The 14406-nt window shown below is 54.3% G+C and overlaps 1 protein-coding gene across 1 annotated transcript in view; it reads right to left on the bottom strand.

Annotated features, from left to right (window-relative positions):
• The window catches only part of R3HDML (R3H domain containing-like), a 3845-nt gene extending 3123 nt beyond the window's left edge, over positions 1–722 (bottom strand). The window contains exon 1 of the mRNA XM_009888720.1: positions 462–722. Coding sequence (XP_009887022.1) covers positions 462–722 — 261 coding nt within the window. The remainder of the gene's footprint in view (positions 1–461) is intronic.
• Positions 723–14406: the final 13684 nt, after the last annotated feature.

Genomic DNA, 14406 nt, shown 5'->3' with positions numbered 1-14406 from the left:
ACACTGGAGCTTGGGATGCGGTCGTCCCTCCCAGCTACAGTTAGGGGAAATGCTCCCACCTGGGTTTTGGGTTGGGACCTGAGCTTTTCATGCTTGTAACCACCTCCCTTCCCCTAATGCTACCTCTGCAGCTTGGCTGGATGGATCCTGCCATCCCGCAACCAGCAAGCTCCCAGACGTCCCAGGCATAGGACCAGTGGTGCCACCGGGTGGAAACATCACCCTGCTGGGACTCCATCCCTTGTGCGCAGAGGCTGCATGGGTCTGCGCTCCACCAGGGATGCAAAACGTCCCCTGGGACAGGCGTTCATCTGCAAATTGGGTGCAGCACCCTGACATACCAGTGTGTGGGTGTCCTGTCCCTACCAGGTTGGGTGCCCACATCATGGGTGAGCCCCTCCACCCCACCGCAGCAGCCAGGAGCTGTGGACCCACAAACACCCTGCCGGAGCCCGACTCACCATATACTCCATGTTGGCGGCGGGGGGGGACACCTGTGCCCGCACTTGGTTGTGGTAGTCCAAAATGACGCTCATGTCGCGGGGGGAGAGGTATCGCTTCCGACGGCTGCGGGGGACCCCCACGCCCCACAACAGGCCCGCAGCTCTGCCCTCCGGGGGGGACAGCAGCTCGGTGGCGTTGGGCAGCAGGAAGGAGCTGGACTGCTGTGACATCCAGAAGCCCAAGGCAGTGAGGTACAGGTGCAAGTGGAGCACAGTCATGCTAGCCCGGCCGGCGGGATCGGCTGGCGGCTGTCAGCTCCCGCACGGAGTTAAGCAAGGACAAGGCGGATCGCCAGTCCCCGCTGCCGGCGCGTGGACCTGGGAGAGAAACAACACAGGCACCGCTCAGGTTTGCAGTTCACAGGCAAACACTACTTCCCGAAACAAGATGGAAATAATTTTCCCCTTTTTTTCCTTTTCAAATTAAATTTTTAAAATTAATCTCTTTGATAACATAGCAAATTCCCTGGGACTGGGAAGATGACAGGGGAATTGAATTTTCTTCTTGTTTCTTTAAAAAAAAAAACAGTACCAAAATCAGTACAAAATCTCCCCCATTTTTTCACTTATCGCACGTACCTGCCAGGCAGGGGCTAATTAGGAGCATGCTGAGATATTCGCTGCAGCCGCCTGCCCTGTAACTTCCCAGGCGTTTGGTGTGTTGAGTAAATCCCCAGCACAAATGGAAATCTCACACAGATAAAGAAAGGCACCAGGAGTTTTAAAAGCATCGTCGAGAAATCCTAACAACTTGTTATCTCAAGGAAAGGAAAGTAAACCACCAAAAAAACAGAATAATTAAAAAAAAAAAAAAAAGAGAGAGAGAAAAATCCTGGAATATCTCCTTGTCTGTCAGCCCATGCACCTCCTAACATCTCTGCCAGCCCTTCCCCGGAGCAGCGGGGAGGATGTTCCCCTGACTACGTACCTTGAGGACTGAGCCAAGAGCAGCCGAGCCCGGCGGCGGTGGCAGCGACCGGTGGGATTGACCTTTGCAAACAACCTGCTGGGGCAGATGCGGGGGAGAGGTTTAGCCTAGTCCCGCCGGGCAGCCCGCCGCGGCATCTGACGCAAAAGCTGCATCTTAACTCTTCCCCTGGGGAACGTCCTGAAGTTTGGAAGGAGCCCTGCTAGGAGATTTATAGGCTGGTGGATGCATCGGCGCGCACAGGCGCGCAGGCGGGCACGCTCAGCCATGCACGTGCTGGCGGGGGGGGGGGTTTCAAGCTGTCTGTGGAGAGAGATTCCCAGAGCTGTCTCTTTCCTGTTCATCCCCCCCAGCTGGGAAGTGATCCCAGGTCGGCGAGGGATGCGGAGGGGGTTTTGCCCCGGTGGCAGCGGGGCTGGCGCTCAGCAGGAGACACAGGGTCACCCTGCTTTGGGGTGAGCTGAACAGACAGTGGAGATGTCCCTTGCCAGGGGTGGCTGGGAAGGGACCTGGTGACTACACATGTCCCCGAGCCAGCACATCTCCCCATTAAAAATGAAGCCGTTTGCTGGTTGGGCTCCCCAGGGACCAGGGTTTGCCACAGCCCTCAGGGGGCTCTGCCCATGTCCCCACCACTGTCCTGGGCTGGCGATGCCCCGCCAGGGACATCTCGCCAGGGGACAAGAGCCCTTCCTCAGCCAGCTGTGCTCCCCCCAGGGTGTCTGTCCCCAGGGAGGGGAAATGGCTGCAGAAGTCTGAAAGCTGTAGACAATCCTGCAGCATCAAGTGCGTTTCCCTATAACATCCCGGCAGTCACGATGCCCGGGGCCAGCTGAATTATTACTGGTCACAAAAATGCAAGCCTGGCAGGCTGGAGGGGCTGCTTGCAATGCCTGTCACATCTCTTCCTCCCACCGCGCCCCGAGCCAGAGCAAGCAGCCGCATGTGAGCCATGGCAGGGCTCGCTGCCATCATCGCCCCATGCCGCAGCGCTCCAGGGAAGCGAGGTGCTCGCCCCGCCACTCGCCAGGGCTGGGTTCACCAGGGCACAGGCGGGTTTGGAGCCAGGGTTTGGCTCTTCGGGTGCAGGAAGGGGAGCACCGAGCCCAAACTCCCTCTCCTGAGCTGGTGGGAGGCACAGAGATGGAGGCATAGAGCTGAGACCAGAGCGTGCCCAGGGCAAAGCTGGTGCTCGGGCAGGGAGACAAGGAGGCTGCTGGGGAGGAGGGGAGCAGAAGGCAGTCCCACAGCAGCAGCCCATCGCTGCTTCTCGCCCTCACTGATCCCAGAAGAATCGAGGATCCCAGCCATGCAGTTCCTGCCCTGTGCTGGGACTGATGGCACATCCCAGAGCGCGGATGGCTTCACCCGCAGCCCCCGAGACCCACAGTGCAACAAAATCCAACCAGGAGCTTGGGGAGGAGCAGACCCGAATGTGGAGCGGGAGTAACACCCAGGTGCTGAGCTGATATGCTATAGCAATAGTCTCACCCTGCTGTGAGCCTCTGCCGAAATAGTCCCCCGTGTATATTTTTCCTGGCATCTGCTCTCCCGTAAAGCAACTCAAGATGCTGTGGGCCCTGGGGAGCGGCTGGAGACATATGCCGGAGGGATATTTCCATCCACTCCCCACCCAGCGAGAGGGAAGATGGTTGTGCCAGCAAGGAGACAGGGAAACCGCTGCCGAGGCATCTCCGGCCCGGCTGCGGCGTGGCGGGAGGGGACCCCTCGGTGCGCAGAGCAGCAGCACCCCGTGTGCTGGCAGCGCTGGGCACGCCAGGGTGTCAGGGTGGCTTTTTGGGCTGCCTGTTGTGGGGGGTCTAACCATCTCAGCTTCACCTTCCCAGCACCAGATTACCCCAAAACACCAGTCAGCTCTCCACAGGCGCTGGGCGAAGCACCATCCCGTTTGCTGACACCCCAATTTTGTGTTCACCCATACGTGGAGGTGAGTGCCAGCTCCAGGGGCTGGTGGCAGGAAAGTCCTTTGTACCACACCAGGACGGCACACACCGGGGCTGCTTCCCTCCGCTCAACCCCAGGTATCAAATCTCTCATTAGTAGGGCTGGTAAAGGCAGTTTCATTCCCAGCGGATTAGAAAGGCAGACGAGGACACGCAGCAGCGATCTCAACTGGGCAGACTGGGGACATGGTCTGGGCATACTGGGAGGAGCAGCTGCCACCAAGTGCACACCGACATAGGAAGGGCACTGGGGCTGCGTTATGGGGAAGGTATTTTAATGATTTATTATTTCACAAAAGACAGATTCCTGAGCAGCGAACGCTTGTCCAGTACGGTGAACTGCAAAGCTTTGCGTTTAAGAATTTTTTGGGGAGTTTTTGTTTCCCCGGGGCTCAGGGGGAGCAAACCCACTGCAGCTCCCACTGCCACGCAGCAGCCGAGCCGCACCGAGCCTCTGCGCGGAGACAAGGCGAGGGTTTTGTCTTGGGTGCAGATTGAAAGCACTGCTTAATCAGCACTCCGCGAGACAATCCAAATTCCAGGAACTGGAAGGGGTTTGTGTCCTTGCCAGGCGTAATATCCTGCAGCCCAGACTGGCCCGGCTGCCAAAGCACACGGTATCTGCAGTGAGGACCTTGGTGGGAGCCAAGAAGCACACACATTCAGCTGGATACAGCAGCAGGGCCGGCAAATTCTCATTTTAATGAGCACTGGGGGGGAAAAAAAAAGAGATAAATCACTGGATTCACAGCACTCTCTTGGCAGAGATGCCCATCGATGCTTTTAAGACTGACACACGTAGCAGCTCACCCCTGGATAAGACACAATGGGATTTGCAGTATTCCTCTGTCATGTTTGTTTCTGCCATCCATTGGCTTCGGCCATCACCCATCACCCATGTATTAAGGTGGCAGGTGGTGACGTGAGCCCACATAGGACTGAGCAGGGCTTTGCCCTTTGCTGAGGGATGGGATCTGCTGTGGTCTCTCAGAATCCCTATGCCTGGAGGAGGTTGGTGTGGCTTCCCATAGCAGGAGCCTTCCCTTACTGGGGAAAATAAAACAAAACCAAAGCCCTGTTTGAACAAAACTGTTTTCCCAGGTAATGCACAAACCCTGTTGCTCTAGTAAAATATCCCCCTCTTATGAACTGGCAGAGAGGCTCATTTTTCAGCTTTGCTGAAAGCTGTTCGTTTCCCCAAACACCACCAACAGCTCCAGCTACTCTGTGCCCACCCGGGCAGGGAAGGGAAGTGGGGCTTTTGAGTGCTTTTTGCATTTCTAGAGCCCTGTAGAGGTCCAAGATATTCAGAGTTGGGTTCCTTCTCACGCATTATGAAAGGAGATCTTCCTTCTGACATAGAGGTCAGAAGATTTGATCTCTGTATGTTGTGACGTCAGAAAACCCTGACTGAACTCCTGCACATTTCTTTGTGATCTCCCCGGAGTGGAACACCCCGCTGAGCTGTAACCCAACTGAGACCAGTCAGTTGAGAACCTCTGAAGTCTGAGGACTTCAGAGTCATCCTTCTTGCTAATTAGGATCAGCTCCTTGTAAACTTTGAATCCCTTTCTGAAGCCAGCTGAGCCTTGGAGGAAGGGGTGTAGAAAAGTCAAATCTCATGCTGACGTGGTGACCTCCCAGTCTGCGGGAACGGGGGGAATGAATTCCCGGCTGCCAGCAGAACTGCGCCTTTCTTGGTCAGAACACGGGGACACCATGTTGGGATGGGCTTTTCCAAAGAATTCAGCCTTTCTTCATCAAAATTAAAGAAGTTAGACAAGCATCAACCCTCTTCTCCCTGATAATCTCAGACATCACAGGAACACAGCAAGTTTCTCAAAGGAAATTTCACAATTTTAATGAGAAGTAGTTAAAATTGTGAATTTTCATGATCTGAACTGTTCCTATTATTCACCATTGAAACCCAGGGTGGAGCAGAAAGCCAAGGTGCAACGCACGTTCACCTCACTTTCCCTTGCTGTGCCCACCAGCTCATCTCCACACCCAAGAACCCACTTCCCCCGTGCCAGAGCAGCACAGTCACACCAGGAAGGAGGCAAGATTGAGCATGGGGAGCAAAGCTCTGGAGCAAACCTGAAGCAAGATAGCCCAGGTGCATTGGCCAGAGCTTGCAGTATTATTTATAAGGGTTCAGTTTCAGTTATTGATTTCTACCAGATTTTTTCCTGACCCCAGGCTCATGTGAACCCTGCTGTTGGAGATGGCCTAACCCATCTTGGGTTAGGCCCACTTGGGCAGCAACCGTGTCTCCTGGGCAGCGTTTCTGCTGCTCGTGGCCAGCTGGAAGCAGCAGCACAGCCCAGGCCGTATGCTACCAGCCCCTTGCAGAAGAACATTTCACCTCCACCAGGGCTGTGACTACGGGGAGGAGGGGATGGATGGCAGGAGGGAGGAGTGCCCGAGCCAGCCATGGGGAACAGCTCACACCAGCGGTACCACATGTGTGACCCTGAATGTGCAGCCAAAGGAGCATGGACCACAGTGGAGAGATCAGCAGCACAGGTTGGAGAGGGCCGCATCCTGGGCTGCATCAAAAGCAGCATGGCCAGCAGGTCGAGGGAGGTGATTCTGCCCTTCTACTCCACTCTGGTGAGACCCCACCTGGAATACTGTGTCCAGCTCTGGAGCCCTCAGCACAGGAAATACATGGACCTGTCGGAGTGGGTCCAAAGATGATGAGAGGGCTGGAGCATCTCTCCTATGAAGACAGGCTGAGACAGTTGTGGTTGTTCAGCCTGGAGAAGAGAAGGCTCGGGGGAGACCTTATAGCCCATTTCAGTACCTAAAGGGACTCCAGGAAAGGTAGCAAGTGACTATCAGGGAGTGGAGTGATAGGATGAGGGGTAACGGATTGAAACTGAAAGACGGTAGATTTAGATTAGATATTAGGAAGAAATTCTTTACTCTGGGTGTGGTGAGACACTGGCACAGGTTGCCCAGAGGAGGTCTAGATGCCCCATCCCTGAGGTGTTCAAGGCCAGGCTGGACGGAGCTTGGAGCAACGTGGTGTAGTTGCAGAGGGGCTGGAACTTGATGATCTTTGAGGTCCCTTCCAACCTAAACCGTTCTATGATTCTAAGTCTTCTCCAACTTTTATCTCAACTAGTCAAGGTGTCGTGGCCTGCCTACAACAGCAGGCTAACACAGCGGCAGCACGTGCCCTTTAAAGCCTAGCCCAAACTCTGGGGTTTAGAGCATCTCCATTAACAAACGTGAGATGCTTCACTACTGCCCCCTGCTCTTTCTGATCACAAAGACATTGAACACCTCTCTGATTTGTAGGACTGTTTGTAATCCATGGACATTGCTGTAAAATCCATCCACAGGATTGTTCCTGTGCCAGAGGTGGGCTCATCCGTCGGCAGGGACAGGCAGTTGCATTCTCCCCAGTTGAGCCCACAGTCCTGGAAGCTTTCATACAATGCCTAGCACCTGCCTCTGCAGTAGGTGCAGTGTCCTCTCATAACCTGCTGTTTCCACTTGCATATTTGCTAGGACACGAGAAAAACTAAAAATAAAGGTAAAAAATTTCCCCTTTCCCATTTTATACATAGCGATGCTGCGGGGAGCCGGCAGTCGGGAGAGCGAGCAGGAGCCCGCACGTGTGGGTCTGACCACCCAGGCTGGGCTTGGTGGGATGGCACAGAGCAGCCATGCCCACAGTCTGGCGACTGACCCAGTCTTCCAAGGCCACCTGGGCACCACCACACCAGCTCCACAAGCTGTGATTTGCTTCTTTTACTGGTGCAACTGGCCAGGTCCTGATAGGAGCCCGACCCTGGGAGTCTTTAGTGCCAGCAGCAACTGTGGCTGAAAACGCAGCGGGACTAATGCCTTTGTGGTACAAAGTAAAAAACAGTTGTTTTGGGGTATTAACTAAGGTGTCCATCAAGGTTAATGTGATCCTACGTGATCTCCTTGGCCAATAGGTGGGTATCAGCCCTCCCACCTCTCCCCCATCCCCCACGGCGCCGTCGGAGCTGTGGTCCCCACCAGCAGCCCGCGACTGCCTGTGAGGAAGCTGCGAAGGCCACTGGTTCCAGCCAGCACCAAGATATAATTGGAGCCTTTGAAAGGCGAGAAATTTTTCCGCCGGCTCTAGAAATAAATGTCTCTGAAGTTGAGTGCTGCGGACGGTAGTTTCTCGCAAAGGTATTTTTTACAGTAACTGGGCTAAGTTTAGAAATCCACTTAACAAATAGCACAGAAGCTCCCCTCAGCACAATTCAGAAGACAGTTAATTTGCTGTTTGCTAACAATTTATTTTTCAGCCCGGCACTGCGGGTGCGTGATGGTCTCGCCGCACTCTGCCAATGTGAGAAGAATCTAAGGGCGCATCGCATCACAAGTCAGCCCAAACCAAGATAGACCCAAACTTGGGAGCCAAACATCAGGGGTGAGCTCCTTGCCAGCCTCACCCAGGCTGGGTACCGAGACCCCCTACCCCACAGCAGCACCGTGCCCACCACCCCACCGCCCCCATCCCCACTGCACACCCACAGCTCGCCCATGGGGCTGCAGCCCACACCCAGCCCTGCCCACGCACACGGACACACACCAGATTCAACAGCCCTGAAAACATGATGCTGGTGTGGGGTTTTTTACTGTGCTTATCGCCTGCTCCCCTCATGGTCGGCTTTCAGGATCAGTGGTGGGAAACCCAGCGGTCCCACCCAGCAGTCCCGGTGGGAGTTCCCCATCCTGTGGGACAAAACCAGCCTGCACGAAAAGCATCACCCGGAGCGAGCTGAGATCGTTTCTTTCCTCGGCATCTGGCACAGTACACACTACCTGTGTAATGGTCGGGAAATGCTGCAGCTCTGGCAAAGGGCCGGATCAGCTGCCGGTCGGGGGCTATCAGATCACAACCCCGAAAGTCCAGACCCGGCAAAGTGAAGTCAGGACAGCCTGGCAGCCTTACCATGTAATTTTCTTGCTTGGATGGGTGTGTGCCACAGCTTGACTGCAGCCCCTGTGTATTCAGTCCGTTCTCTTTTTTTCCAAGACCAAAATTAAGATAGAAACTGAGCACCTGGCACCAGTTCACAGGCAGGTTTGTCATGGCTGCACAAGGAGGTCTTGTTCCCCTTGCTCCTCTTCTTGGGGGTGGCCCCGGTGCTCACGTGCCCAGGCCCCCACTGTAGCACCAGCAAACACCCTCCAACCATCCCCACCAGCGCACGGTTCACTCGCTCCAGCTGCAAAATGTGGGTTTTTTTCCACAGAAAAAAGTTGCTGCTGTTTGTTTGTTTGGCTCAGATTAAATAACGATGTGGCTAAAAGAGATGCTGCTTTTCCTCCCCGGCTCTGAAGGAAGAGGGTAATGTTTGCAGTGGTTTATCATGTCCTGGGATGTTCAGACAGGGTCTCCCGAAGGTGTTGCTTCTCCCCAGGGTCTGCCTGGGGTATGTCTGGCAGGGAGGAGGACGTGGCTCAGGTGGGTGGTGATCACTCAAAGCCTGGCCAGCTTGAAAAGCAGACTTTGGTGAGCACAGGAAGGTAGTGCAGGAGAAAAGACACAGCACAGCAGATCCCAGGGTCACCCAGAGGAGATGAGGAAGCTTTGGGCAGGAAAGATGTGCCCATATGGGCTCTCGGTGTATTAACATCTCTTCACAAAGCTGAGCAACGGCAGCAGCTCAGCTCTCCTGGGACTCCCCAGGGAGGCCAGCAGTGCTGCGGTGGAGAGAGCACCTACCGGGTGAGACAGGGCTGTAACCCTGAAGCTTTTGGTCTCCTGAGTGACAGTGAGCAAACCACTTTCCATACATATTTCTCCATCCATACCATCATGCTGATCACGTCTACTAGAGGGCTTTGAGGGTTGCCGATGACCAGCACTGCCTCCGAGCCAGTCCTGCCCGTCCAGGTGAGCAGGGCAGGACTAAGCAGGATTTCTGCAACATCTGCCTATTTCTGGCATTCAAGCTGAAATGAGCCTCAAATATTTTTGCTCACTTTTAAAACCTCTTGCTGTACCTGCACATCTCAGGGCTGCCTGGCTTCAGCCTGCAGAACGGGAGCATCTTGATGGACACTTTGTATTTTCACCACTCCACTCTCCCGTAAAGATTTGTTGTGAATCTTTGCCAAGAAATCTCCCTTTTCTCGTGGGACTTCCAAGCTTTCCCACGTCCAGATGGCTGGATCCAAGCCACCAGATTTCTGTCTGCGTAGACATGAAATTTCTAAGGTTCAAGCATGGAGGCTCAGATGTTTGCAAGAGCCCTTTTACTCAAAGCTGGACAAAAGCTGGAAAAGCAGAAAATGAGAATCTTGGGATGCTCTTTTCTGCTATATTTCTTTAGCCTTCCCCCAAGGACGACCACGCTGCCCTATAAACACAGCTTGTGCAGCCCCTGCTCCGGCACACCAGGGATTGCAGAGCCTGTAGACATACCATCACTGCTGCCTTGTGCCAGACTTACCGAGGCATCATCTGCTCCTCCTCTGTCTTGGACTCCACATTTATTACGGCAAAATGTGCATGTTGGGGGCCTGCATGTGCTTGACTGTCCAAAAAGCAACCTTCTGAGGCTGAGCCAAGCACATATGTGAGGTATAAAGGAATGGAAATCAAGAGCTCTGACTCCACAAGTATTTGCTGGGTGATCTAAAGAAAGGAGCTCCCTGGGCTCAGCCTGTGCCAGACGCTGCGAGAAGCGGCTGCCGTCCCTGAACTCACTTAGACACCCTGTCTGCCACAAGTGATAAATTTTGTTGTTCCAAGAACATAAAAGCCTCCGAGGAGCCGTGCAGCTGGAGGTCCTGGCGAGACACATCAGGTCTGTGGCACGGTGTCTCTGTGGAGCTGCGCTGTGCTGCAGAAGCTGGGAGAGGGTCAGGCTGGGAGATGGGCATGGCCATGGTTTTGGGATGCAGAAGCTCAGCAAGAAGAGCCCGAGGTGGTGAGGAGTGCACCGATGCCTCCTTCCCATGCTGGGCCATCCCACGGGGTTTTGATGTGGAAAAGAAGCAGCAAACAGCACAAAATCATTATCGGTGATCTGTGCCCAGAGGAAAAGAAAACCCACACTTGCAGCGCAGAGCCTGGATCCAATATTCCCTGTCTTTCAAGTGAAAGAGATGGCCCTCTGCCGTCAGCCCATTGCCCACGATCTGCAAGTGTCGGTGCTCACTGGTGCGTGTGCCTGGGGAATTGTCACCTCTCTGCCGTGGGCAGAGAGGCAGAGTTTGTGTTGTTTCACGCTGAGAGGCTGGGTCACTGGCCGCAGTGGCAGCGCCAAGGGTTACTTGCAGATCCTGCCCTGTGCAAGCTTAATGTCAACAAAAAGCCCATGAACTCTCTTAAATTGAGGGCTGACCTGCCTGGAAGTCAATTATTCCTGCCTGAAGAGCTTGAAACATAGCTATAAACCCCAGAGAGCTTTCCACTGCCCACCTGCCCAGCCAGGGCTCTCGGTGCCAGACAGGACAAATGGCACTGTGCTCCGTGCCAGTGCCACCAGCTGATCCCTGCTGCTGGTGGAGGGGAGCCGTCCCGGGGTACTCACAGCAGGAAAGGCTCCTGTATGAGGATGTTCCCCTTTGCTGGCCCTGGGGAAGGGTTTGGTGTGTCAGTGCATGACCTGGGTTCCTCAGCCAGGACACCCCTGGTGGGTGGACACAGGGGTGACCGTCCTAGCAGGGCATGACTCCCTGATGTGCATGTGCTTTGATCTGCCAGGTGTAAATGAGAGGGTTTACAATACACTGGGGAAAAAACTCCACACATATCTAGGAAGATATAGAAGGAAATTGGATTCCAGTCAAAGCCTTGGAAGGTCCAACCCCATGATCTGCAGTTTAACTGAACACACCCAAAATGGGAGCAATTCTCTCCACATCTCGGAGACATGCTCCCCAGCGTCTTTTCTCCCCAACCAGGGGACGTGCTGACATGTGAGTTCCTGAAAACCCTGGAACTGGGTTATCTGCAGATACCTATCTGGTCTGAGGATGCTCTGAGTGCTGGCAGCTCCCCGGAGCCTATGCTCCCCCGTGCCTGCCCTTTGAAGTACCGAGGGAGCTGGATGGGGGATTCCTGCAGCTCATCAGCAGCTCTGTCCATCATTTGGGCTGTGTCCATGCAGCGACAGAGGTCTGACGGTGGCTTTTGCTGGCACATCCCTGCTAGCGTGACCTTGCCCATGTGCCATGAGAGATGGCGTGAAAACAGCAGTGGAGCTGGGCACACACCAGTACCTGGAGCACGTGCCCCACGGGGACCTGGTCTTGTAGTGGCTGATAAGGACCACAGCTGATAAGGTTCATGCTGTCTTGTCCTTCCTGCTGCCGCTAGTGAGATTTAACTAGCCCGCACGGGCAAGCCTGGTACAACCCAGCCTTCATCTTGCTATCAGATGTGCTGATGCCAGCTCCTGCAGAGGCACCTGGCAGGTCGGAGGGAGGTGCTCAGGGAAGGAAAGGACAGAGCCCATCTGACCTGTGGCTGGCGTCTCGCAGGACAGCAAACACTGAGCTCACCGAGACAGCTGTTGCCTTTGGCACGTCCATCTCCCCGCTCCGCTTCCCCAGCAGACACAGAGCGCGGTTTCACCCTGACGTCCCATCTGCTGCCCATGTGTTGCGGTCGAGCTGAGCTCGCCGGGGCGGTCATGCCCGGCTTTCCCTGCCTTGAAACCAGGGGAGGCGAGAGCCGTGCGGGGGCACCGCACCCCAGGAGCTGGGAGGGGGGCACCCCCAGAGCCTCCCCCAGCATCTTCCCAGCGTGCATCCCAGAGCCAAGAGGAGAGACACCCTCAGGGGCTGCACACAGTCCCCAGATGGACCCTGTTACAGCCCCAGTGCTTCCTTTTGGGCTTGTCGACATCCAGCCACGAGTTTCTGGCTGAGAGAAAGGGAGGGCGGCATTGCCCCAGGGACCATGTCCGAGCAGGGGGGTGCCGGGTCAGGTTGGGGCTGAGGGGTGAGGAACAAGCCTAGCCCCATCCTTCTCATCTGGTGCTCAGCTGTTTCTAGTTTTTCCCTTCCTTTTTTCTTATTTGAGCTGGTATTTTCATGCTGTGCTGATAAAAGAGAGGAAGCCTGGGAGCACCGGTGGGTGGTTTTGTGGCTGGGCCTAGCTGCTGAGTGTCCTCCTCACCCCCTCCTCTGGCTGCTCCAGGACAGTACTGGAGTGGCCCAGCAAAGCCCTCGTTCCAAAACCAACACCTTGGACCCCTATAAGTGGGTTGGGGGAGATGCCAGAAACTAGAACTTGATAAATTCATGGGGGTGTTATATGATGTTACATCTTTTGGCATAGGTGGCTCACAATGTCCACCATTAAACCTGGGACAGCAGGTCAGAGATACAATGAGCTCTCAGCCTCTGTCAACAGCTGATGCCCATTTGGAGTAACTCAGGTGAATGCAGTGGGTATAAAGCTACAGGAGCAGTGCTGGTTCTCTCCTTTTCTCCCCAGGCAAGAACAGGACCTTTCTCTTCTGCTTGCTCCAGTGATGGAAAGGATGAGATGTCTCTATGAGTTCGTGGGCTATGCTAAGGGGAAAACCTCCAGGTCTCCTCGCCGCAGTGTTTTGTGTCTATCCGCCTCCTGAAGCGGTTTGGTAAATCAACAAGGCTTCCCTCTGTGCCTGCCAAAACCCTTCCAGCTGTCTCGCATAGATGACCATTGAGGTGATGAGGAGGGTTAATTGACTCTGATAAATATTTACCTGTTTCTCTGGGTTTACAGAAACCTCAATCCAGTTCCAGCTTTGAAGTGGAGTTCAAAGCCCCTGCAACGCTGATGTCTCGGGGAGGGGTGAATTCTCCCCAGTGTGCAAAAATGCTGCTCTACAAGGAGGTGAACTGTATCCCCTGTCCTCCTCGCAGGGTACCCGCTGCAGCAATGGCATCTTCCATCATCTCCCAGGATCCTGCTCATCTCCCCACACCAGGGTAAGATCTGCTTTGCCAATTGTTTGGAGCCTACATTAAATAAACAGTCCAAAGAAAGGCCTTTTCCCAGCAAAGTGGCAGAACATGCTTCTCATGTATTTTTTTTCCCTAACCTCTGGTGTCAACAGAGATTGGGCTGAGTTGCACATACGAGTCTACCACAGATTTAAATAAATAGGTTGTTTGAATGGTACAAATAAACACTGGTGAAAAGAATCCTGTTTCTTTAAGTGAAGCTGGTAAATGCTCTTATTTAGTTAAAGCACTAGATTTGGCTTTAATTTTATTTTTCACCGAACTTAAAGCTGGGTTGGGGGGGCGGAGGGGGGGAGTTGTTTATTCTCAGAAGAGGTAGAGTCCAGAGAGCAGGAGCACAGCCTTCATCACCCACGTCCTCCTTGGGCTGTTGGTGACACCCCCTCTCCCCCAGGGACTGTTGACCACCCTCCATACCTTCCTCCCACCATGGTAAGGAGCAGATCAGACTGCTGTATTTTGGGAGATGCTCCTTTCCTGGCAGACTGGGGTGTGCTTCCTTGTCAAGAGCTGAGAGCAGTCAGTTTGGTCTACTTTGTGTTGGGGAAACTGGGCCAGACCATAAATGACCAGTAATGGCCCTGTCAACTTCTTGTGCCTGGCAGTAAAATCTTGTTAGCTGCCTTGGAGAGGTGCAGAAGCTCCCTAACAAACACTTCAGGCCTTATTTGCCATTTGGGAGCATTTAATCCTAATGGCAGGTCTCCTCCTACAGCTGGTGGGACCGCACAGATACACACAGCAAAACAAGTGCTCCCAAACTCCTGCAGAAGCTAAAGGGAAGAGTCCTGGCTGGGAAAAATGGTGATAAAGCAGAGACCAAAGCCCAGGCATCAGTACAGCTTGGGGCTTCTCCTTGAGGCAAACTCATTTCTTCACTGGTCTAATCCCAGGGATGGCTGACCTGGGCGTTGCTCAGAGCTCTTCATGCTGACATGTCCTCTCACCTCGCTGTCTTCCTGCCCATCTTGTTGTTCAGATGCTGCCGGTGCTGATGATCCCACTGATAAACTCCGTGACCTCGGGCATCCTTCTCGCTTCTGAG

Source organism: Charadrius vociferus, unplaced genomic scaffold, assembly GCF_000708025.1.
Source record: "Charadrius vociferus isolate BGI_N301 unplaced genomic scaffold, ASM70802v2 scaffold280, whole genome shotgun sequence".
NCBI lineage: Eukaryota > Metazoa > Chordata > Aves > Charadriiformes > Charadriidae > Charadrius > Charadrius vociferus.
This window is presented reverse-complemented; position numbering and strand designations above follow the sequence as displayed.